This window comes from Acipenser ruthenus, chromosome 22 (genome assembly GCF_902713425.1).
Source record: "Acipenser ruthenus chromosome 22, fAciRut3.2 maternal haplotype, whole genome shotgun sequence".
Classification (NCBI taxonomy): domain Eukaryota; kingdom Metazoa; phylum Chordata; class Actinopteri; order Acipenseriformes; family Acipenseridae; genus Acipenser; species Acipenser ruthenus.
This window is the reverse complement of record NC_081210.1, coordinates 22,509,722-22,531,776: the sequence shown is the minus strand read 5'-3', so window position 1 is coordinate 22,531,776 and position 22,055 is coordinate 22,509,722. Positions and strand designations below refer to the sequence as shown.

Sequence of the window (22,055 nt, the reverse complement as noted above, 5' to 3'; positions counted from 1 at the left end):
ACTCATTTAGCTTATTAAAGTGAGACGTGAAAATAAAACTGGTGGAAGAAAGTCATTGTGAGCAGCGTTTGCTTAATAAATCAGTCTTTCAAGCCAAAGCAAAGAAGAACATGCTTCATTTGGTTACCATACCTACGGTTCTTTATAATAGGCTGTTTTCTGCCTGTCATTGAATCAGAGCTTAATTTAATTTAAAATAAAAAATAAAAATGGTATCTATTGTATATATTATCAAACGTATGTATGTATGTGTTTCAGAATGCAGATTCTTCTGAATATTTCCCCATAAGAAAATGCTAGAAATAATTACTCATACTATATTTACAGACTGTTCAAATGACCCTCATCTCAACTCAGGCGTCTGTCTGACCTCATTAAGGTTAGAAACTACTAGAAAACCTAGTTATCGTGCTTTGTTTTGTGTACAGTAACACAGAAGCGATTAAAGCGCAAGAAACGGTCCTTTGTGATAGAGAGCGCACGACGCTATCTGTTAGTGAAATTTCATGAAAATGAATGTTAGCTACAGATTAATAAAGTCAGGTTGAGCAGAGGAGACGGGGAGTAAGTGTCCTTTTGGACGGCCAGAGTATAAAACAAATTCCTTAATTAATTTCCCAACTGACGCCTCCACTTGCAGCATAACCTTTTGCCTCGGTACATATCATAAAGTTCTCGGGTTTTCTGTCCCCGCCCCCGCTTCCTCTTTCCAAATCGTACCCCCTCCGGCACAAGAACCAATCATTCACCACTTCCTCCATCTGCGTGGCCAATCAAAGCCGTCCACGAGATGCAGGCTAGGGGGGCTGGTCATTATTGGCGAGTGACAGTAATATTAATCAACCAAAAGTTTATTTTTGGATGAGGGCGTGGTCAATTCGGCAGCTGCGGCCAACCAGAGAAGGCTATGGGAGGAACCACGGCGTGAGATTTCTTCATTGCAACCCACACGTGACCCTGCAGCAGTTCCAGGTGGTTTGAGCTAAAAGGGAGGTGAGTGAAAAGGCAAAAATATATATAAGTAATGAATCAAATAAAAGTAATGATGAGGACAATGGAAAAAAGATATATCTTTGCACATTAAGCGTAATATGTGTTTGCATTATTTGTGGAAGGTGGAATATTCAGTATGCGAAATTGTGCTCTTAAAAACATCGCTAGCGTAAAGAGCTATTGACGTAATAACTGGTATTACAGTAAAACGTAAGGAAATAAATCCACTCTATATACAGGCTATATATTTAGACGATCGAATTTAAAATGGATCTTAATACAAAACGGATTTCTATGTAAAATATTCATTTTCTTCATGCGGTGCTGATGGGGGATGGTAGTGTGTTTGTGTATGGCTTGCTGTCTGCTCAAAACTGGCGTAAGCGTTGATGCTGTCCATTAAATTTAGCGTTTTTCTTATGTGTAAAAAAACAAGTAATCTACTGTAATGTGTATTAACGGAAGGCGATTCTTGCATGGTCTTATAGGCAAAGAGGAGGACAGGCGATGCCTTTTATTTGACTAACTAAACAATAATGACCTGGTATTTTAAATGTTACATGTTGTTACTCTGCGTATCCGATGAGGTACTACTACAGTACTTGGTAGTACTGGTACCGTAAAGCAGGAATTTTTTAATCGACCGCCATAGTATGTCGCAAAACCAAGGGAAAGACCAATCATCGTTGTCTGTTTATTTCCAAACCTTGTCTTATCGGAACTAGTGAAAGTGTAAATGTTATAGCCCGGCTTTGTTGAAAGGAATATTATTCATGGAGTCTACTACTGACTAACATTTTTTAACGTCTTGTATCTGTTTGATTATTCCAAGATTTGATACGGCAGCAAGTTAAAGCAGTTTTCCTAATGGGATTACTATAAACAAACTGAAAGACCGAGATCTGGTAGAGGTCATTTTGAGGTGACGACATGCGTTTCCTCGTTCTAATACATAGAAAGATGAATGGCTTAATCTCGTCAGTGTGACAACACACCGTTGTTCGTCTCTCAGGTGCTGGGGATCAAACAGGGGTTTTGGTGAAATACTCTATAAACCGTTTCTTTTGAAAATAATAAATCCTATTTCTAAATATCTACCGGTAGTGTACAGTTTTAAATCGGGTTGTTGTAGTATTTTTTATTTTCAGAATTCCCTACTAAAATGTTAATTGGAATAAAATCCACAGGAAATATAAATACTTATAAAGTTATACAGTTAATCATTAGCATTGTTTTATGTTGCAAAATGAGGTATTAAAGAGGGGGACAAATGTGCTGTACTGGTTTTAATATCTAACACAATGAAAATGGGATTCATTTTAAATACAGTAACATAATTCTATATAGCGAAGATGCAATTGATGATATTGTTAAAGGGTTTTACTGCTCACAAACGATTACAGCTGTCAATTAATGGAAAACAGGGTTTGGCCTAAGTTGCAAGACTTGCCAACCCTATGTTTCTGGGAACTGGTTTGTTGGGTTTCTCACTGACTTTAAAAACCATCTGTTTGTGTGTTGTGGGGGTGGGGTACAGTAATATGGAGGTGCATCTTGCAACACAATGCAGTGAAACACTTTAGTTACCTCCATGACAAATCATTAGATTCCCCTTGCTATACTGCTTTTGTGTTTGTGGGGGGGTGTAACCCAAACCCTCCCCCATTAGCTGTTGACAGCTGTTGAAATTTGAATGGTGAATCAATGAATGTAGTGTTAGTGGCTGATTTTGACTAGGCATTCTCCAGAGGGAGGCTATTTCAACTTCTTTCACTTGCACAGGCATAGTGACTGTTTGGTGGGACAGTTTTACCCCAACTACGTCTCCTGTTTAAACTTCTTTCAGTACATACTCCACAGTACTACTGTTAGAAAAAGTGGTCAGTGGAGCAGTAAGAATATGATAATGTGAAATGTCAAAACAGAAACGAAGACCACAAAAGTCAACTGTCTGCTGTAGGTAGTTTTCTATGATATACTGGGCAGAGATGTTGACAGGTGTACTTTTAAAAATATTCCTTAAATACAGCCAGTTGTGGGCTGTCATCAATACAGTAGAAAGGATTGTGCACCCTCCCTTTAACATGTCTGAGGAAATCGGTTGGATCTCACACAGCAGCAGGAAGCTCCTTGACTTTTATATGTTGATCATACTGTAAATAGTTTATAGTGCAATTTCAATACTCCCAGGCATATTTCAGGTTACACCCAAGACATGTTCAGATTGTTTGTTTTCAAGAGCCGATAATAAAACAGTGGCTAAATAGCCTAGTAATTCCTCCCTGGAGATTTCAGTTAAGTCTGATTTAAAGGCAGGTGGCTCGTGAGCTGCTGTCTGTATGTGCCACTTGAGTGCGTAGGTTAGCTTGATAGTGACACCAATTAAGTGCTTTGTGGTTTTGAGGATTGTCACCCATGGGCTTATACTTCTGATATTTGTTTTACGTTTGCAAAGCAGATGGGACTGATTTGTCATCTGTGCATCTTGGGATGGCTGCTGCAAGTTATCTCAGAGTAGAATTCAAACCTTAGGCCTGCTGCCTCAGAGGCTAATGTGCTTCCCACGGAGCCTGGAATTTTATTAATGTTTTAGTCAAAGGGTAGAATTAAGGGTCAGGGAATCGATCATTTAGGCTTCAAGTCCAGTTAATCAAGCAAAAGGCAACAGTATTTATTTAGATTCAGTTCCATGTCATTATAAATGTTGCCTTGGCTTCATTATTGAACTGATACAGGTGCTCATTCTCAGACTTGTCTTGCTCAAAGCACACAGTATAAATTAGGAGTTGGTAACAATATGAAAATTGTATATCGATAGCGTGCACTTATTTCGATATCGATAATATCGGTCTTCCAAAACACAGAAATATAATAACATAATTGTAACAGAGAGGTTAACAATATCCATGGAGAAAACAAGGTCTTGTTGTATTGTGTTACTATTCCATCATCAGCCACCTCAAAACTGAAATATTTCTATACTTCACTGCACACAGACTTCGGGGCTGTTCATTTTCTAGCCAATCTGGAAGTAATTGAATCTTCAGCTGCTGCGTATGAATGCTGACTCACGACACCTCAAAGTATTAAGTACGGTGTCAAGCTGAATTTTGCATTTATTCTGAGATGTGTTTTGATGTTTCAAAAGGACATCTCATTTATAATACCGAAAGGTCACATTTTAAAAATGCATTAATAATAGCGTAAGTAAATCACACGGACAAAATGCAATGAACCGCTGACGCATGCGCATATCTCAAAATAATGCCAATTGTGCTTCATGCAGCAAGCAATTAGCGTTTGGTACCTAAACGCCAATCAATGGAATACAATGGTTAAATAATACTTTAGTGTGTGATGTTTCTTTCACTATGAGACTGGCAATGATTGGTATGTATAGGGTTTGTTGTATCTTGATTATACTGCGTTTGTATTTTTAGCAGTATTAGCAATAAAAAGTATGTCTCTCCCTAGTATAAATCAGCTCGACTGTGTCAAGACAAGAAGCAGCACAAACGTTTCATCAAGGGGCTTGCACGTTACAGCTTTTCAATGTTATGCTTGACTAGACTCTTTCCCAGTGCAGGAAGGCCAATTTATGGGGCCTTACCTTTTAATGTAATTTTCAGACACTATTCGCTTTCAAGTTGCAGGGCTTGTAGTAAGTTACAGTATCGATATGAACATTTAATGCAGGTTGTACCTTCTATAGTAGATTTTAAAAACACTTTATTCAAAGTTAATACAAGCTTTTAGTGTATTTTAATTGGTATAGAATAGAAAGACAAATGTCATGGATCTACCTGTAACTAAGCTTTCATTTTTGTTTGTATCCAATCCACTTAAACATGCCCAGAATTTTGTTGGCATGCCGTGTGCCTAAAGCAGCATGGCCAAGTGTTATCGTTGGAGCCTCCAGCATACCAGACATATTTAACGTGCTGGAAGCATTCACTCAGATTGAATTGTTTTTCCATGCCTGAAAACCCATTTGTGCATTTGCGACTGAACGCAGTGTTCAGCGTTATGTAATCCCTATTCAAATAGGGGGCTGCATTACCTCTGGAAACACAAATGCAGATACTATTAAGCCCCTTTCACACTGGCACTCCTGCCCGGGTCGTGGTTAACCGGGGTCACAATCCCACGTAGTGTGAAACCACGTACCTGGGTCGGTAACAAGCTGCTTCCAGGGCATTGATACGCACATTGTGTACTTGCGTCTGTCACCCAGGTCAACCCTGCTTTATCAAAAGCAGTGTGAAATTGCGTACCCGACCCGCATGACACCGGGTCCTGCCCGGGTAGGTTCTGACCCGGGTAGATCATGCCAGTGTGAAAGGGGCTTTAGCCTGCCACCAATTCTAGCCTGCCTCCCATGTGTAAATACAGCTAGCCAAGGGAGGTGTAGGCCTGTGTGTTTTAGATGATAATCTCATTGGGGCTTTAATCTCATTAGAGAAACAGGCTGAGAGTGCAGGTCCTAGGGACTGTTGTCATGGGAACCAGCGCTGGGGAGCCTGGGTGCCCAAGATAATAAGTGTGTCCAAATAATATGCATACACCCAAAACAGCTTCAGCCTCATTGAGGCACTGGCTTGTGTTCATTCATACATTAGCTTGTGTGCGGGTGAGGAGAAGAGGGGTTGGACTTTGATAATCGCAGCTACCCAAACAGTGTTATGCATTGGGACCGGGTAGACGAGTGGGATGCCAAGAAGAGACTTAACACATCTGCTGTGACTTTGTGACAAGCCAAACTGCTTGCAGTGTTGTCTATCAGCTCCGGGTTTGATCCTCCAATGCGTTCTCAATTCCTCTCCCCCGCAGAATATGGAACTGAAGTGGATGCTGTGTGTCCTGTTGCTGGGCCTGAGTTGGAGTGCTACCCTGGCTCAGGAGGAAGGAGATGATGTGGACATCGATGTGGAGGATGAGGTGGGGGATGCAGATGAGGCAGCAGTGGAGAGTGAAGATGCCGCCCCCAGCTCCCCTCCCCCTCCCAGGGTGAGTCACTGTGGGAAAGGGAGGATGGAGATTGTGCCTCAAAATGACACCCTAACTGGGGGGTGGTTTATTATTATTTACCCTCCTTGACAGGAAGAATGGTGAGTCAATGTCTAGACAATGCAAAGTACATGTATACATATGAAAGCAGTGGAATGAAAAGGAAAATAAAATCTGAAGACAAGCTTTGGGATAGACACAGAGATGGTCCATGTTGATTTCTTTTTTTGTTTTTATTTTCATATGTTTTTCTGTCTCTGTCTCTATCTCCCCCTACTCAAGGTTACCTATAAGCCTCCAGTACCAACAGGGGATGTGTACTTTGCCGAGTCCTTCGATAAAGGAACACTGGACGGGTAAGTCTATATATTTTAAAATAAGAACAAATTGAACTTAACACAGTACAAAGGGTGTAGGTGACAGGATTTCTTCAGGGATGCTGCCAGGCAGTTCCTTCTGTGGTCCTTTGCCCAGATTTGTTAAACTTGTGTTGCAGTGTATAGACAAATGTGCTGGAGATTTTGTTCAATCTTTGAAAGTAAAAAAACTTGCTACAACCCTTCATTTCAGATGGGTTGTGTCAAAAGCTAAGAAGGAGGACGCTGACGAGGAGATCGCAAAGTATGATGGTAAGCTTATCTGATATGAAGCACATTGGACAACAAATTGCATCAAGAGCCTATAATACTTGAATGTACACTTTCCTGCACAATAAATAAAATGTCTTTTTGCCTTAATTAAGGCCATTTTTTTTCAAATAGGAAGATCAGTGTTTTGTCTCTAGACTGAAGTGCTTTGTATTTCCATTAGCAGCCACTGTGTAAACACACACACACATGGGAAGCCTCTTGTAGCCATCCAGTTAGCCTTCCTGATAGCCTGTTAAGAGCATGAGACCCCGCTGTGCCAATTGGTTTCTAGCATTGATAACCCATCTCGTCTTGAACCATAATGCTCATCAGTAGTCTCAACCTTGTTTTTAAAACAATCCTGTTAAAGAGAATGGCTTACTACTTCAGGGAACAGATGAGTTAAATGTGACATTGAAAATCTGCCCTTTCTGATTCTTTCATAGGACAGTGGGCTGTGGAAGAAATGAAGAGCTCCAGACTTCCAGGGGATAAAGGTCTGGTTCTGAAGTCTCGGGCCAAGCACCACGCCATCTCTGGCAAACTGAAGAGGCCTTTTGTCTTTGACACCAAGCCTCTCATCATTCAGTAAGTGCCAATCTCAGTCATTTCTTTTTTTAATGTTGGATATTTGCTGTTGATGAGCTCTGAGATTTGGAACTAAGATATCCTGATCTTTTAAAACCAAGTCTGTTTTTGCAGGTTGGTTGGCTGTCATTGGCCCAGTTATAAGATAATGCATTGAGTAAATGTTGGCCAGCCTGTTGAAACTGATTATGGTAAGCAGTGGCATTTTATTATTATTTTTTATTTTTAGATATGAGGTGAATTTCCAGAATGGGATTGACTGTGGTGGTGCCTATGTGAAACTTCTCTCCAAGACCCCAGACCTGGACCTGGTTAGTTCTGTAATCCCTGTTGATCTGACATCATTCATAGCCTGTCTGCCTCTGAAATAATAAAACAAAACCATAAACATTTTACAAGAGCTTGTGCGTTTTGGAGCAGTTTACGGAACAAAACTACTTTGCAATCACATTTATTTAATTTAGTATTGAGTGAAGTTATTTGTTATATTTTGTGTTCTTTCTAACAAATCAATCTTAAATGACGGGTGAGCTTGGTGGATATGCATACATGTTAAGTCATGTTTTGGCAGGCTTGACTTCATTATTGCATGTGGTTTGTTTGTTTGTTTGTTTTTTCTGGTGAAAATAGCATTAGTCTATTATTTTTTGTAGGATCAGTTTGTGGATAAGACTTCATACACCATTATGTTTGGCCCTGACAAGTGTGGTGAGGATTACAAACTGCACTTCATCTTCCGACACAAGAACCCCAAAACAGGAGAGTACGAGGAAAAGCACGCCAAGAAGTCAGAAACTGACCTCCGGACGTACTACAGCGACAAGAAAACCCACCTCTACACCTTGGGTATGTGACATGCTTTCAGAATGTGCTTTTGCTTTTCCCCTGGATCTAATCAATACTCTGTGTATAGATGTTGTTCCTATTATGGAGATCTTTGTGTATATACAATATACAAGTAGTACAACAGTTTAATGTACAGCTGAACCTGTTCTCTTATCCTGTAAGATACGATACCCTCTTAACTGATGGACAGGTGTCATTTACACATGCTGCCACCAACTGAACGGTAGTGATGGAAACTAGTGATGGAATCGGTGCACTTTTTAGAATGGTTTTAAAGCTGGAAATTCAGCTCTTCAAAGAACAGAATGGATTCAGTTGCAGATAAAAAAAAGACCTTTGGGAATGCAGTTTCACTTTTTTAATATGCTATTACTTTACGTAACTGCCCAGTTTAACCATGCTAAATAAAAGAAAGCAAAGGATTAGTAGAATTACTGTACCGTTAACGCTGAAACAATGTTTTTTTTGCTTTCACTGATTTTCTTTGTATAGTATACGTGCAGTCCCGTACTTTGTTTTCAGACACACTGTTGTACCTGACATTGTTAATTTATAATCCCCTGACGTTAATAAACCACTCCGTCTGAGATTAGATATTGACATATCTGATGGACTCATGGAACCAATTAAATCAAATATGACGGGTTCTACTGTATCAGACACTTGGAATTAAAATATCCTTTTAAAGAGAGCTCTCATCTGTTTATAGACCAGATTCTCAAATGTGTGTTTTGTCATTCCTTACGTGTATGTTTCCCCCTCTCTTTCTAGTCTTGAACCCTGACAACAGTTTTGAGATCCTGGTTGACCAGACAGTGATCAACAGTGGGAACCTGCTGAGCGATATGAGCCCTGCTGTGAACCCCCTGCCAGAGATTGAAGACCCTGATGACCAGAAGCCTGAAGACTGGGACGAGAGGCCCAAGATCCAGGATCCTGACGCCGTCAAACCTGAGGACTGGTGGGTATCCTGCTGAAGGGGAGGTGTTTGAGGAACAGCTTGGAGATTTGGGAACGCTGCTAGGCAGCATGTATGAATTGCAGAAATGCATCTTTTTCCAGTATGCAATGTATACTGACTGCAGTAAACACATAAAATGGGGGGGGTAATATTTTTTGCAAATGTCTTCATTCATGTTGAATTTCTAAAGTGGAAGTAACCTTTCTTTTGACACTGGCCAGAATGAATATATATCAAAGAGTGCATTATTGTGGCTCGGCAAGATGTCCTGTCGATAGCGGCAAACAAATATCTGCAGTCCGTGCTCAAAAGAGGGTGGATTTTTGGTGTTGTACTACTCTTAATTTATTTTATAAAATATAGTAAAGATACTTTATTGGTGTTGTATTACTCTTAGTTCAATTAAAAAGCATATATATTGTATGGATCCTGCTGCAGTGATTGTGGATGGTGATTTGTGTTACTAGAAATTGCTTAGTGTGTGTGTGTGCATAATCATGTTAGCCATTGGTGTGCAGAACGTATGCAGGTCTGGTTCCAGTTTACTCACTGTTCTCTGTTCTCTTCTCCTGAAGGGATGAAGATGCCCCAGCGAAGATCCCTGACGAGAGTGCTGTCAAACCAGAGGGCTGGCTGGATGAGGAGTCTGAATATGTTTCTGACCCTGACGCGCTCAAGCCCGAGGACTGGTAAATACTGGCTTTCTTATTCAGTTTTACAACGCTGTTCAAATACCAGTGCTGGAGGCATAGGTTCTTGGCAGTGTTTTTTCAGTGTGATGCTCGCATCTTCTGTTCACCAGTTATTGCAGGACTACTCAAATGTTTTTCACTTTCTAGCCAAGGTTATTTCAGCACTCGTCATTATGATGTGGTGTCTGCTTGTGTACACTGATTTCAATATACTTGTTTTACGTCATTTAAAATGTACAGTGCTAGGCTTGGTGCACTCTAATTAACTTTACGAATACACGAGAACCAATTAAAATTCTGAAGAAGTTGGCCTGTTCATGTGATTAAGATATATTTGTATATACCTAGTTAATCGCCCCAGCTTGGATAAAACAAGAATCAAATGCGCAAGCTCTATGTCGTTCTGTTTTAACCCTTTGCAGTCCATTTATTAATTGCGTGTCAGGCATGCCAGGTCTAATTAATTTTCACACGCGCAGTTAATTTTATACGCACTGTTTAAAAGTATTTTTTTTCACAGTCAAACGGGTTTAAATGGCCCTGCATATCAACAAAGCACTCACTAGGCATCTCCAGCCCCGCCCCACCCTTTCATTTGCTATAGCGTTCACCTATGTAAGAAATAAATAATAATAATAATAGTCGTACATACCGATCGATCCTCTCCGGATCACTCGTTTTATCACCAAACTCCTCAATAATGCGATCCAAGTCATTATTTTATTACTATAACATCTGAAAAAAGCTCTGCAAATGTCCATGATAGTCTCTGTGCGCTGACGCACTCAGCCAGCTTGTTTACTATGACTGCCCCGTTATCTGATACCTGATACCATGTATGACTATTCATGAGATACGCCTTTTTTTTTTTTTTTTTTTTTGACTTGTCTCGGCTCCTGTCGCTCCCACTCGGCAATTGAATGGTTTTCTCGGCTTTTTCCGGAGAAAAAACGACTAAACACCCGTTTATTGCGTTGCTATAATGATGTCGGACCCAGTCCGACAAAGGACCTGTGAGGAATAATTGCAATGTCGGACCCAGTCCGACAATGGACCGCAAAGGGTTAATGTTAAAGATCCAGAAGGTGTATTTATTATTTAATACCCTTATTAAACGCTTCACTTTTGTACAGGTGATTTCACTGCAGCTCTGTTTCTGTTTTCCTCTCGCAGGGATGAAGAGATGGATGGAGAGTGGGAAGCCCCCCAGATTGCCAACCCTAAATGTGAGGCAGCGCCAGGCTGTGGAACCTGGGAGCGTCCCATGATCGACAACCCCGACTACAAGGGCAAGTGGACGGCACCAATGATGGACAACCCCAACTACCAGGTAATAGAGCCTTTACAGTTCCTGAAATGACAAGCAAAGGTTCAGCTGCAGTCTTTGACTAGTACCGATATAACTGCTGGTATTCAGCAACAGTTTTGCATCACCTAGAATTTTAGGATTGAGACATTCATTCCATTAATAAAAGAAATAAAATAAAAAGAAATGATATGGACAAAACTGATTGTTTATTTAACATCATGTAGTCAAAGAAAATGTTCTCGCAAAAGTCTACCAGAAGCCATAATAGAAGTACAGTATTTCATGTTAGATTTTGAAATGTAAAATTGATCAATTTGTCAGTTAAGTATATGGAAAACTACAAAGCAGTATGCAATTCAATATGTTAACATTATTCAGCAGTTTCATTCGACTTTACGAAGCAAAATTAGTTCTATAGGGTGATGCAAATTTTTTTGCCTGAGCTGTACAATGTAAGATTAAAGTGATTCTCGTATGTTTTTTTTTTTGCTTGCTAATCATGACCATACCATGTTTTAGAGATATTACTGCTAGCAATGTCATTTCGTGTGGAATATTAAGACATTTAAAAACCACCAGGAAGCCAAATGCAACGCTGCCAATAAAACCATTGCCTCTTCCTCTGCAGGGAGTGTGGAAGCCAAGGAAGATCCCAAACCCTGATTTCTTTGAGGACCTGCATCCCTTCCGCATGACCCCGTTCAGTGCCGTGGGCCTGGAGCTCTGGTCCATGACCTCTGACATCTTCTTCGATAACTTCATTGTGTGCTCGGACCGTGCCGTGGCAGAGCAGTGGGCTAACGATGGCTGGGGTCTGAAGCAGGCAGCTGAGGGAGCCGCTGAGGTAACAGCTCCTTTTGAAACTGAACTGCTCTGAATTAGTCTTTAGTTTCTAGCAGCTGCAGTTATTAAATCTGAAGAGATGAGTTATGAAGAGGGTATCTGGTCTCAAAGGGCTGCTGAACACAAACTCGTTAACTGCAAATAATTCCTACTTTTGGTGTATCAGAATATGGTGATTAAAGGTGTCGGTCTGTGTAAGTACTCTTTTATATTAAGTAATTTTATATTTAGTCAGGGTAGGGGATGCATGTTAAACCTTGTTTTATTATATAGCTAATGATTTTAGGCACTAGATGTCTAGGTTGTATTAGAGATGAGGAGATCTGATCAGTCCGTTTTTGTTTTAAACAATGCTTTAGTGTTAAGATAAGAACACATTTTTATTTTGGTTGTCGATCACAAGATCCTGAAAATGTATTTTGTGATCTTGACGTAACAAATTGCTTGTATAGCAATTGAATTGAAAGTAGTTTGTGTGACTCCTGTGTTGTCCCTTCATGCAGCCCGGGCTGGTGGGTCAGATGATGACGGCTGCGGAGGAGCGTCCTTGGCTCTGGGTGGTCTACGTCCTCACCGGGGCCCTGCCCGTCTTCCTCATCATCGTCTTCTGCTGTTCTGGAAAGGTGAGGGACACAGGGATTGTGGGAGGTGGATTCATCCAGTCTTAATATTCCAGCTTTAGCATATTATTTATGTTTATTTCATTTTTTTTTAAATGTGGTGTATGCAGACCAGTGTGTACATGTTTTATACTGTGTTATGTTTGCAGGGTGGGTTTTTTTCTGTTGTGGTGAGATGTAGATTCAGTATTGATCTATGTTGCACTTGTTTCATCTGTATGTGGTGGGGTGTATTATAGTAGTATAGTTGCATGTCCCTTCAGTTGGCACAATTGTGGCCTGTATTCTGATGTCCAGTTAATGTATAAAGATACACATGCGTTTACTGATTCAGGACTGGTCAGAACTATTATGCCTACTGATCCCTTGTGCAATTTCAGTTTGGCCGCTGCTGTCAGCATGTATTGCTGCTGTAGAAAGTCAGTGAGACTTTCTTCTTTACTGTTTATTGATACTCTTCTTTCTTTTTCCCCTCTAATTCTATAGAAAACTCCATCTGATGCCAAGTACAAGAAGACGGATGCGCCACAGCCTGATGTGAAGGATGATGCAGAGGAGAAAGAGAAGAAAACTGAGGGGGAAGAGGAGGAGGAGGAGGAGGAGGTGGAGGCGGAGGCGGAGGCAGACGAGGAGAAGCCAGGTAAGAACTGTATGTAACCCATTCTCCTTGGTTATATTGAAGTGAAACCCTGGTTTAAATTACCAGAAAGGTTTACCTAAACTTCTGTATCCAGTTTTTTACATTTTGTAATACCCACCTCCAGTTTGTAGAAATACCTACACTGGGTCTAGGGATTTGATTTTAAGTATTCTTCTGCTATCCTTAGCCTGACTTTAAAGAAGTACCAAATAGCATTCATTCATTTTTTATGAACTCCGTTTTCTTGTCCACAGGGTTTATATGGTACTTCTTTTTACGCGTTCTAAGAATGGAGCTGCTGTAACATATCTTCTCTTCCTCGATATGAAAGCCTTGTATGAATATGTGGTTAAACTTATCCTCATCTCCCAGCTCCTGAAGAGAAGCAGACAAGTGACGGTGAGGACAGTCCTGCGAACAAAAGCCAGGACAAGGGGGAGGAAGAGGATGAAGAAAATGATGATGCTGCTAACAAAACGGACGAGGTAAAGAGATGTGGAATTGAAAGGGCTTATACAAAGAATTTACAAAGAGGCAAGCTGTTTTTCTGCTTGACTGTAGTTAAGAAGTCCCCTTTTGGTGCCTGTTTGTAAATGGGCCTGTGGTTATTATTTTATAAGTTGTCTCGGTTACTGTAAGCTTTTGGTGTGTGTGAATAAAGAAAGGAAGAAATGAGAACGACGGCTTGTTTTCAGTGGTCACTGCTGCGTGATAAGGCAAAGCTTGTGTCATTCAAACAATTTTGTACACGGATATAAATAGAAAGCTATTTTAAAAAAAAATAATAATAATACCTGAAGCTTTTTTAATATGGTTACCTCGGGAACCTTGATAAGAACATTTTAATATAATTTAATAAACCCTCATCTGTCACAAGAGACAGATGCACAGGCAGGTTATGGAATTGTTACAGTTCACTGCATTTCTTTTTAAAAATGGATTTGCAGTAGGACTGGCAGCCAGTGGAGTGTGAACGTTGTGACGTGCTCATTTCTATTTGATTGCTGAACTGCCCAGGCAGCCATGGTGAGCAACAGCTGCGGGTTGAAGGAGGAGGAGGAGGAGGATTGTAAAAGCATTTGAAATGGCATTTCGGTACAGCCTGTGTGGAATCAAGCAGAATGGCCCAGTGTCTCATTGTCTCTTTGTTGAATTTCCATCTCCTCTTTTTTTTATATTTCTTTAGATAAAAGACGACGATGTCTTACGAAGATCCCCTAGAAACAGAAAGCAGAGAAAAGACTAAACTACAGCCACCTCAAGTAGCAGTCTGGCAGTCTTCAATTTGCAACATCTTCTGGACTATTTCACTGCAGCAGTAACAACCATCACCACAAAAAAAGGAAACAATCATGACCAGAAACTATGGACATCATGATTCTAAATAGAATAGAGACTGGCTTTATAAAAAGAATACTAGATAAAAACCATTCATTTTAATGCAGCAGAAACTATCCTTGGGGACACCCCCCCCCCCGCCCCAATAAATCTTTATTACTCAAGCAAAAGACAGATAACACCAGGCACCTCCAGCTCCATTACCCTCTCCAAAACGAGCAGTACCCTGTGGAAGAATGTCATGCTGGGTTTGAATTAGCAGGAGCCACTGGCAACTGTTATGCTTCTACTGTGCTTTGCTTGTTTCACCTATGTGTAGGAGGCAGTGTGGCATGTTTTTATTTAGCCAAAAGATAATGGTTTCAAATCCAAATAAAGCAACAAGAGGTACATGGCACAGGTTAAACTTGCATATTTTGAAACATTCCTGTTAAAGCAAGGGCTTTAACATTATAAGCTTGTGGGTGGAAACTTGAATTGAATATCACGGTTTACATAGCTCATTTGTATTTACAGTGATACACATAAAAAAAAATCATCTGAAAAGGGACAAACCTTACTTAATTTTAATTGGTAGGCTTTCTTCTGGGAGTAGTGTTCTCTGGAGGGTTTGGTTGAGCACATTAACTTATTTCCTGTTAATAGCTCAAGATCCAAAAGCTGAAATTTCACTTTTTTGCAATCCTTAAATTAACATTTGTTTTTGATATGTTCTTTTCTCTGTTGCTTAGTCCAATTGCTCCTCCCCCTGCTCTCAGGTTAGAGAAAGCTGCCTTATTGTAAAAGAGGAGTTGAATGCCAGGATTGATGAATGAGTTCTTGAATGTAATGTGAAAAAGGGGGGTTTTATATATTGTTACTTTAATAGTAGTTTCAACATTTGTTTTAATTTTTTTTTTTTTAATTCTTTAACACACATTCTAAAATTGTTTTAATGTAAAACGACAGTTTCCTGATATGCATCTTTCAAAGAAAACAAAAAGACTAAGAAATGGGTTCTGTTTTGGTTTGACACTCCTAGGATATAAAGGCACAGCAGAATCTCCCTGTAGAAAACCATGCTAAAGAAATATACCTCAAGGACGATCATTGCTGATTTGTGTATTTAAAATTGAAGGGAGGACAGGGAGCAATAAACCAAAGGGCTGATGTTGTGACTCGGTTTGGGAACTTTCCACACCAGTGTATTATTGAATGGGTGTGACTAAACTGCGACAGTGTCACCCGTGTCTATCCAGCTTCATCTGTCATTTTGTTTCTTGCTTATTAAAATAGTCCTAGCATCACACGTCATTGAAACACGTTTTAAATACACTAAATTTAACCTCTCTAAATATATTCCAGTGCAGCAATGGTAACGTTTGGATGGTTTAAATCTCAAATAAAATAAATCTGTTTAATCTTCCTTGCCTTAATGGTGCAAATAATACCGCTCTTCCATGAGATTGCTCCAATAAGAACAGGCATGGCTGTACTTATTGGCAATGTTATATAGCAACGATAAATATAGCATCACTAACATGTCTGTTGGTAGTACTATAATTCTGTTTAATCCAGCCCCATATACTGTATGTACATGTATTTCACCTTGGGTTAGCAGAAATCATGTTAAATCTATGGCTTGCCCATTTTAAATGAATACAATTCAGCCGGCACTTCGCCAACACCATCTAGAACTACTTCACAGTAAACGTACAAAATAATTGATGATGCTATTACTAGTTACACTGCAACTCCTCTGTAGACGACTAGAATGTATATATTTTTTTAAAGTTACTAATGAATTAAGTTGCACTGTGTACAACATCCTGGCCAGTGGAATCAGAAGCCCTTTGAGCTCTAACCCCAAGACTTAAGAATAGGCACTTTGAAGTAACTTTGAGGAGTATTTGTTATGTGATTAATTTGTACTTGGCTGTACCTGAAAATCTGCTGGAAGATGCAGTTAGTTTGGTGATTGATGCCCATATAAACAACATTAGTGTGCTGGTTCCAGCCTTCCTAACCCTACAACACCGAAGTACAGTATTTACTTGTGATAGATTTTTGCCTTGGGTGTGTTAAACATCTTTTTAACATACATTCATTTTTAAGGTAATTCTGTAATTATGAATGGAATGGGGGAGAAGAAATGTACACAGTTTGAGAAAATTCTTAAATAAGAAGTGCAGATAATATAAACAAATATAATGACATCAGATTTTGTCCAGATAAGCTATTTTTAAATCATGTGGCAGGTTGGGGAACAATATAGATATTTATTTTCCCTCGGGTCTATTTGGCTGTTGCTACAGAAGGAGCCTGTTTGATATGCAGAGGTGGAAGACTGCTAAATTATGCTCCAGAGAGCTAAGGGACAAGAGGCTCTTGCTCTGGTCCCTGTAGCATTTCCCCCCTTTATCCTTTTGAATATATTTACTTTTCTAACCAAGTAGGGTTTTCTTGCCAACCCTTTGGACAGACTTCATCTTCCACAGAGTATTCCTTTTAGACAATAGGCTTAGTCAACATTGTCTGGGTTCTTTCCCCATCCTACATTAATATTGTGTCTGTGGAAAATGAATATCCCTGGTAAACCAGTATACAATGCCTCAAATAGTTTTGAATTGGGGGCACTAGCTGATTTTCTCCCAACCTTGTCTAATCTGGGATAACAGATCTGGATTTGCTTTTCCTTAGAACTCCCTACTAACCACAGATCTTCCCACATGTACTATTCCCTGTAATTTGAGTGGCTTGCCTGTCAATCTCGTATAGTTATGGTGAGTTTTTGTATGGACGTGGGCCCTGCAGAGTACCTTACCAGTAGCATACTGGACCCTACAGAACCTTTAATCATGCACAGAGTAGAACAATAGAAACATTTTGCAATGCTGTTTTTTAACATTAACAACTACATTGATGATGTTGAAAACAAAAAGTATTGTTCTTGATATCAGTTCAGCATATTTAAAATGAAACTTTGTCAGCTATTACATTTCTTGATATCTGAAATTCAATTTTAAGAGTGGGGACGAAAGAAAAGTTTTAATAATTGAATTTCTCACTGAAGAAAGGTAATGTCCAAATCATAACAGAGAGTAAGAAACTTCAAATGCTATCATTTATAAATAGAAAGATGAGATGTACTTGCTATTGAAAAATAAAAATACTGATAACCTGATGTTTTCTTTGTCAATTCCATAACAATTTGGTTTGGTAGTTGTGGGTTTGCTTGTTAAAGTTTACTGTCTTTCCAATTTAGTTTACAATAATAAATGTACAGTATTGTACATAAAATATAAATGTGACATAAAATATCACATCAATGTGTTTAGTACTGCAGATAAAAAAAAGTACTCCACTTTCACCATAGGAGAATCAACTTACAAGAGAGGGCTGGTGCGACTAGCTGTCCTCAAATCTTACAAGAGTGGACTGGTGCGACAAGCTGTCCTCAAATCTTACAAGAGAGGGCTGGTGCGACAAGCTGTCCTCAGATCTTAGTGGTCTGATTATGAGTCTAGCAAGGAAAACCATATTCAATGCCTTCTGCTATAATGCTTGATGATTGAACACTTGCAAAGGTCGATGGTTCATGCAAACTAATTGAAGTACACAGTACTGTATATAGGTACATGTATCTTCATAGTCTAGAAGGATTATGAAAATAGGTTGCACACTGTATAGTATATTAGTGATTTGTAATGATAACCCTTGTCCAAAGATCTAATTTAAGCAGACAAACAGTTGTTCTGCTGTGTTACAGAACAGATCTGGATTATATAATTGATTTTTATATAAAGGCAGGGTCAGCGGAGGGCACCGCTGAAGATCAACAAGGCCAAGTCCAAGTACTGATCTGTTTTATTCCGTTACAATGTCCCTGCCCAGCTTGAGTCAAGTAAAACAAAGGGTTCATTGTGATATTTTGCTGCTATTACAGCCGCATGCCATTTCAAAAAAGCATTTTGCCTTGTCATCTTGTTAGTGTTTTTCTCCTTTATAAAGTGCTACAATGAACTTCACATTAGAAAAAAACCCTCCTAAATAGTATACTACAGTGCTGGCATTTGAAAAGGTTTTTTTAGGCTGTCTGCTAGAAATAAATCTCGGGATGTGATTTTGTCACGGTAAGAATATGTAAGATTCACAACAGTCACGGCTAAAAATAGACAATTTCACGGCATGGTCACAGCTGCAAAGATTTGAACTTAAAAATATATATTTATTAAGGTAATGTAATATTTTAGTATCTGCACAAAGTAAACATATATTTAATATATTTAACATGTGTTTCCTTTTAACACAGGATTCTAGTCAAAAGTAAACCTATAGATTTTTTTTTTTTTTTTTTAAACAGCAGGCCCTACCTTTTCAAAAACCAGCTATAACAGGAATATGCATACATTTTCATTTTAAAATGTATACCTTGTCTTGTAAAAAAAAAAAATAATCTGAACACTTAAATGTAGTTTTTTAAAATAAATGTTCTGGTTGTGAAAATGAGAATTTTACAATATCCTTTGTGTTAATGTCTATTAAACACATCTGTGGTTGTGGTATTACAAGTAGGGGAGCGACTGCAAGAGGTCCATGCAAGCCACCAGTATGGGGCTTCAGCTGAAACAACTGCAGCTGATATAAACAAACTGGTAAGTCAACAATGGTTTTGTGAATGTAGAAAGCATTCCCACGTGTACTGAGCATGATTGTGAAATACTGCAGTTTTAAGTTAATGGCAATTAATCAGCCACCAAGTGAGTCCATCTTATCTTCCTACAGATAGTAGAACAGATTGGAATTGACTAAGAAAAAAACAATAAAATTCAAAAGTATTCATACCCTCTGGTGCTATGATAGTATTGCCTACAAGGTGCTAGAAATGTCAATATGATAATGCAGAACCTCATTCTAGAAAAGTCTAGAAAATGCTGGACTGTAGGTGAACATTCTTAGAGAGTATAAAAGGGTTAGGCATAGGATGATTGCTGTCATTACCAGTAAGTATGGGAAAAAGTAAAGAGCTATCTAAAGAAAATTATTTATTGTCATAAAGCTGGAGAAGGATACAAGATTTCCAAGCATCTGAGTATTCCAATTTCAACTATTGTTTCTATTATCAAGAAGTACAAGACTCATGGTACTGTCACAACGCTCCCTCGGTCTGGAAGAAAGAAGGTTCTTTCACCAAGAACAAGTAGAAGAATTGTGAGGAAGGTTAATAACAATCTGAGATTAACTGCCAAAGATATTCAAAGTGAATTGGCTGCAAGTGGGACTGGGGACCATTTCAACCATAGGTTGAGTATTGCATGGTGACGGTCTCAATGGTCGCAGGCCAAGGAAAAAGCCACTCTTAGGAAAACATCGCAAGGACAGTCGCCTAAAGTTTGCAAAACGACATCTGAATGATGGATCTGAGTTCTGGTCAAATGTTTTGTGGAGTGATGAAACAAAAATCGAGCTATTTGGTCACGCTGATAGTCGTTACATTTGGAGAAAGTCTGGTGAGGCGTAAAAAGAAAAGAACACCATACCTACTGTCAAGCATGGAGATGGTAATATCCTTCTATGGGGCTGTTTTTCCTCTAATGGCACAGAAAATTTAGTTCCAATACATTTCCATTGGGGTATGTAAACTTTTGACTACAACTGTATACAGTATATAGGGTGACAGACAAAGTTTGAACTATATTTCAGATCCCTAAATACAAATCCACATTGTATCTTTTCGTGCTTTCAAGTTTTATTTTAAATGAAGGCTATACTGAGTGTGCCTATTAACAGGGAGTGGTTTGCATTACCTGAGTCATCAATGCAAAGCACAGGTACCCATTTCCTGCAGCACATACATATAAATAGTACAGGGTGTCAGAGTGTTTCTAATGAATCCTGTGGGTGTGTATTCCTGTGCCATCTAATACTCAATTGAATAGCTGGGTTTGTTTGTTTGTTGTCTGGCAATCACATGGATAAGTGGCAAGCACAGTAATTTCTTGGTCTGTGGTATGTGCCAATTTGTCTATGTCTATTGTATTTGTGTGTGTGTGTGTGTGTGTGTGTGTGTGTTAAATATTATTTGCATCCATTTACTCTGAATGCTATTCTTGAGATTGGGAATGGGGTGTGCTGCAGAACCACCTATTTTCTTTTAGACCATTTTTTGTACATCCTCCAAAACTCCCCAATAGGGCAACTGACCGTCTTAGTTCACCAGGACATTTCTAGGTTTTAAAGGCTAAACCTGTTTTTTTATGTTTAAGTTTACCTGTAGGGTAAGGCCACAATATTAGGAACTATTATAAGCAAATAAAGCAAATATATATTGTATTATAATACAAATGGAATTTGGACCAGATTAGATGCCACATAATCAATCGAGTCATATTAGGGGATGTTTCAATTGAGCTCCTCTATTGGCCTGATACATGGTAATACTTTGATTCCAGTTTGCTTGGCCGTGATCCAGAGTGATGTTTGCATATTCTTAAAGGCCTCGGCTGCACTACTAGCACTTTGGATGTGACTTGAATTTAGTTCACACATTCATCAACACTGTGTGTGCTCCTGTCTGATAGGACTGCCTTTTGTGAACCTGAAAGAAAAAGAGACTGTCATTTGGTATATTGTTTATAAGACCTAGAGTGGTGCACCACAAAGACAAGCAATAAATTACAAAGTAATTTAAAGGAAATATTGGTGTGGCCTTCAAAGACATGTAAAAGACCATCGTAAAACTTCTTTATCTTTCGCTTTGGTAGTCAAATTAGTTATTTGAAATATGTTCAAAGGGAACAACTCATTGAAATGAAACTGGCTCTTTCTCAAGTGTGCAAGTAGACATCACAAACACCACAGTCCCTCAGGCAGGAGCATGCCTTGTTAGGTAATGCATTCCACTCTAAAGAAGCTGCAATTTAAATTAGACTTAATAGCATTATAGTCTCTGTAAATGGTGTGACATGCACAACAAAAAACGACTCCTTATCTGTAATACCTGCAATACGTGAATTTAGACAAGGCACAGGTAATGATGAACACAACATTTAACAGAGCAATTGCTCACAATTGTCATTTTATTTCATAATGAATCTGATCCCCACTGCTATATATATATATATATATATATATATAGATGATAAATGATAATAAACTGAAGATTAAAAGTTTGTGCTGTAGCTCAGATTCACTCCAATGGTCAAGCTGAAATCAAATCCATGGCCTACCGCATATCTTCAATTGAGTAAACTTAAGCAAAGAACCAAAAGATCTTCTACACAAGAAAAGCTGGAGCTTTGATGTGCTTATAATTAATAAGTAAGAAGGTGGATTTTAAATTTTAAAGCACGGATCGGATCATCTCCTGGAGGAGTTGTTTTAGAACCTCTATACCTTGTCTCATCTGAAGGAGTCAGTATTATCTCCAACAGCAGTGCTACACTATATATATATATATATATATATATATATATATATATATATATATATATATATATATATATATATATATATACAGTATATAGAAGAAGAAAAGTAATTGATAAACTGAAAGCTCAGATTAAAACATTGATTTTCCAGTTTATCAATCACCTTTCTTTTTTATTAAG

At 38.8% G+C, this 22,055-nt stretch overlaps 1 protein-coding gene across 2 annotated transcripts; it reads left to right on the top strand.

Moving 5' to 3' along the window:
- Nucleotides 1-893: 893 nt before the first annotated feature.
- On the top strand, nucleotides 894-17,629 carry LOC117431551 (calnexin-like). Of its 2 annotated transcripts, none has more exons than XM_034052571.3 (15): nucleotides 894-993; nucleotides 5,824-6,000; nucleotides 6,283-6,356; nucleotides 6,571-6,629; nucleotides 7,076-7,217; nucleotides 7,447-7,528; nucleotides 7,871-8,063; nucleotides 8,835-9,024; nucleotides 9,600-9,713; nucleotides 10,890-11,046; nucleotides 11,654-11,869; nucleotides 12,372-12,491; nucleotides 12,975-13,128; nucleotides 13,501-13,613; nucleotides 14,315-17,629. In XM_034052571.3, the coding sequence occupies exons 2-15, from the start codon at nucleotides 5,827-5,829 to the stop codon at nucleotides 14,372-14,374; spliced, it is 1,848 nt and encodes a 615-aa protein (XP_033908462.3). In that variant the 5' UTR covers nucleotides 894-993; nucleotides 5,824-5,826; the 3' UTR covers nucleotides 14,375-17,629. The 2 variants fall into 2 exon arrangements, with proteins under 2 accessions (XP_033908462.3, XP_058852142.1); XM_058996159.1 differs by having other exon boundaries at nucleotides 12,975-13,137.
- The last annotated feature ends 4,426 nt before the right edge of the window (nucleotides 17,630-22,055 follow it).

Excerpts from the sequence above, each read along its gene's own strand:
- LOC117431551 (XM_058996159.1), top strand. The coding sequence starts at position 5,827 with ATGGAACTGAAGTGGATGCTGTGTGTCCTGTTGCTGGGCCTGAGTTGG. Across the intron at positions 6,630-7,075 it reads GGAGATCGCAAAGTATGATG|GACAGTGGGCTGTGGAAGAA; the intron begins GTAAGCTTATCT and ends ATTCTTTCATAG. Across the intron at positions 12,492-12,974 it reads TCTTCTGCTGTTCTGGAAAG|AAAACTCCATCTGATGCCAA; the intron begins GTGAGGGACACA and ends CTAATTCTATAG.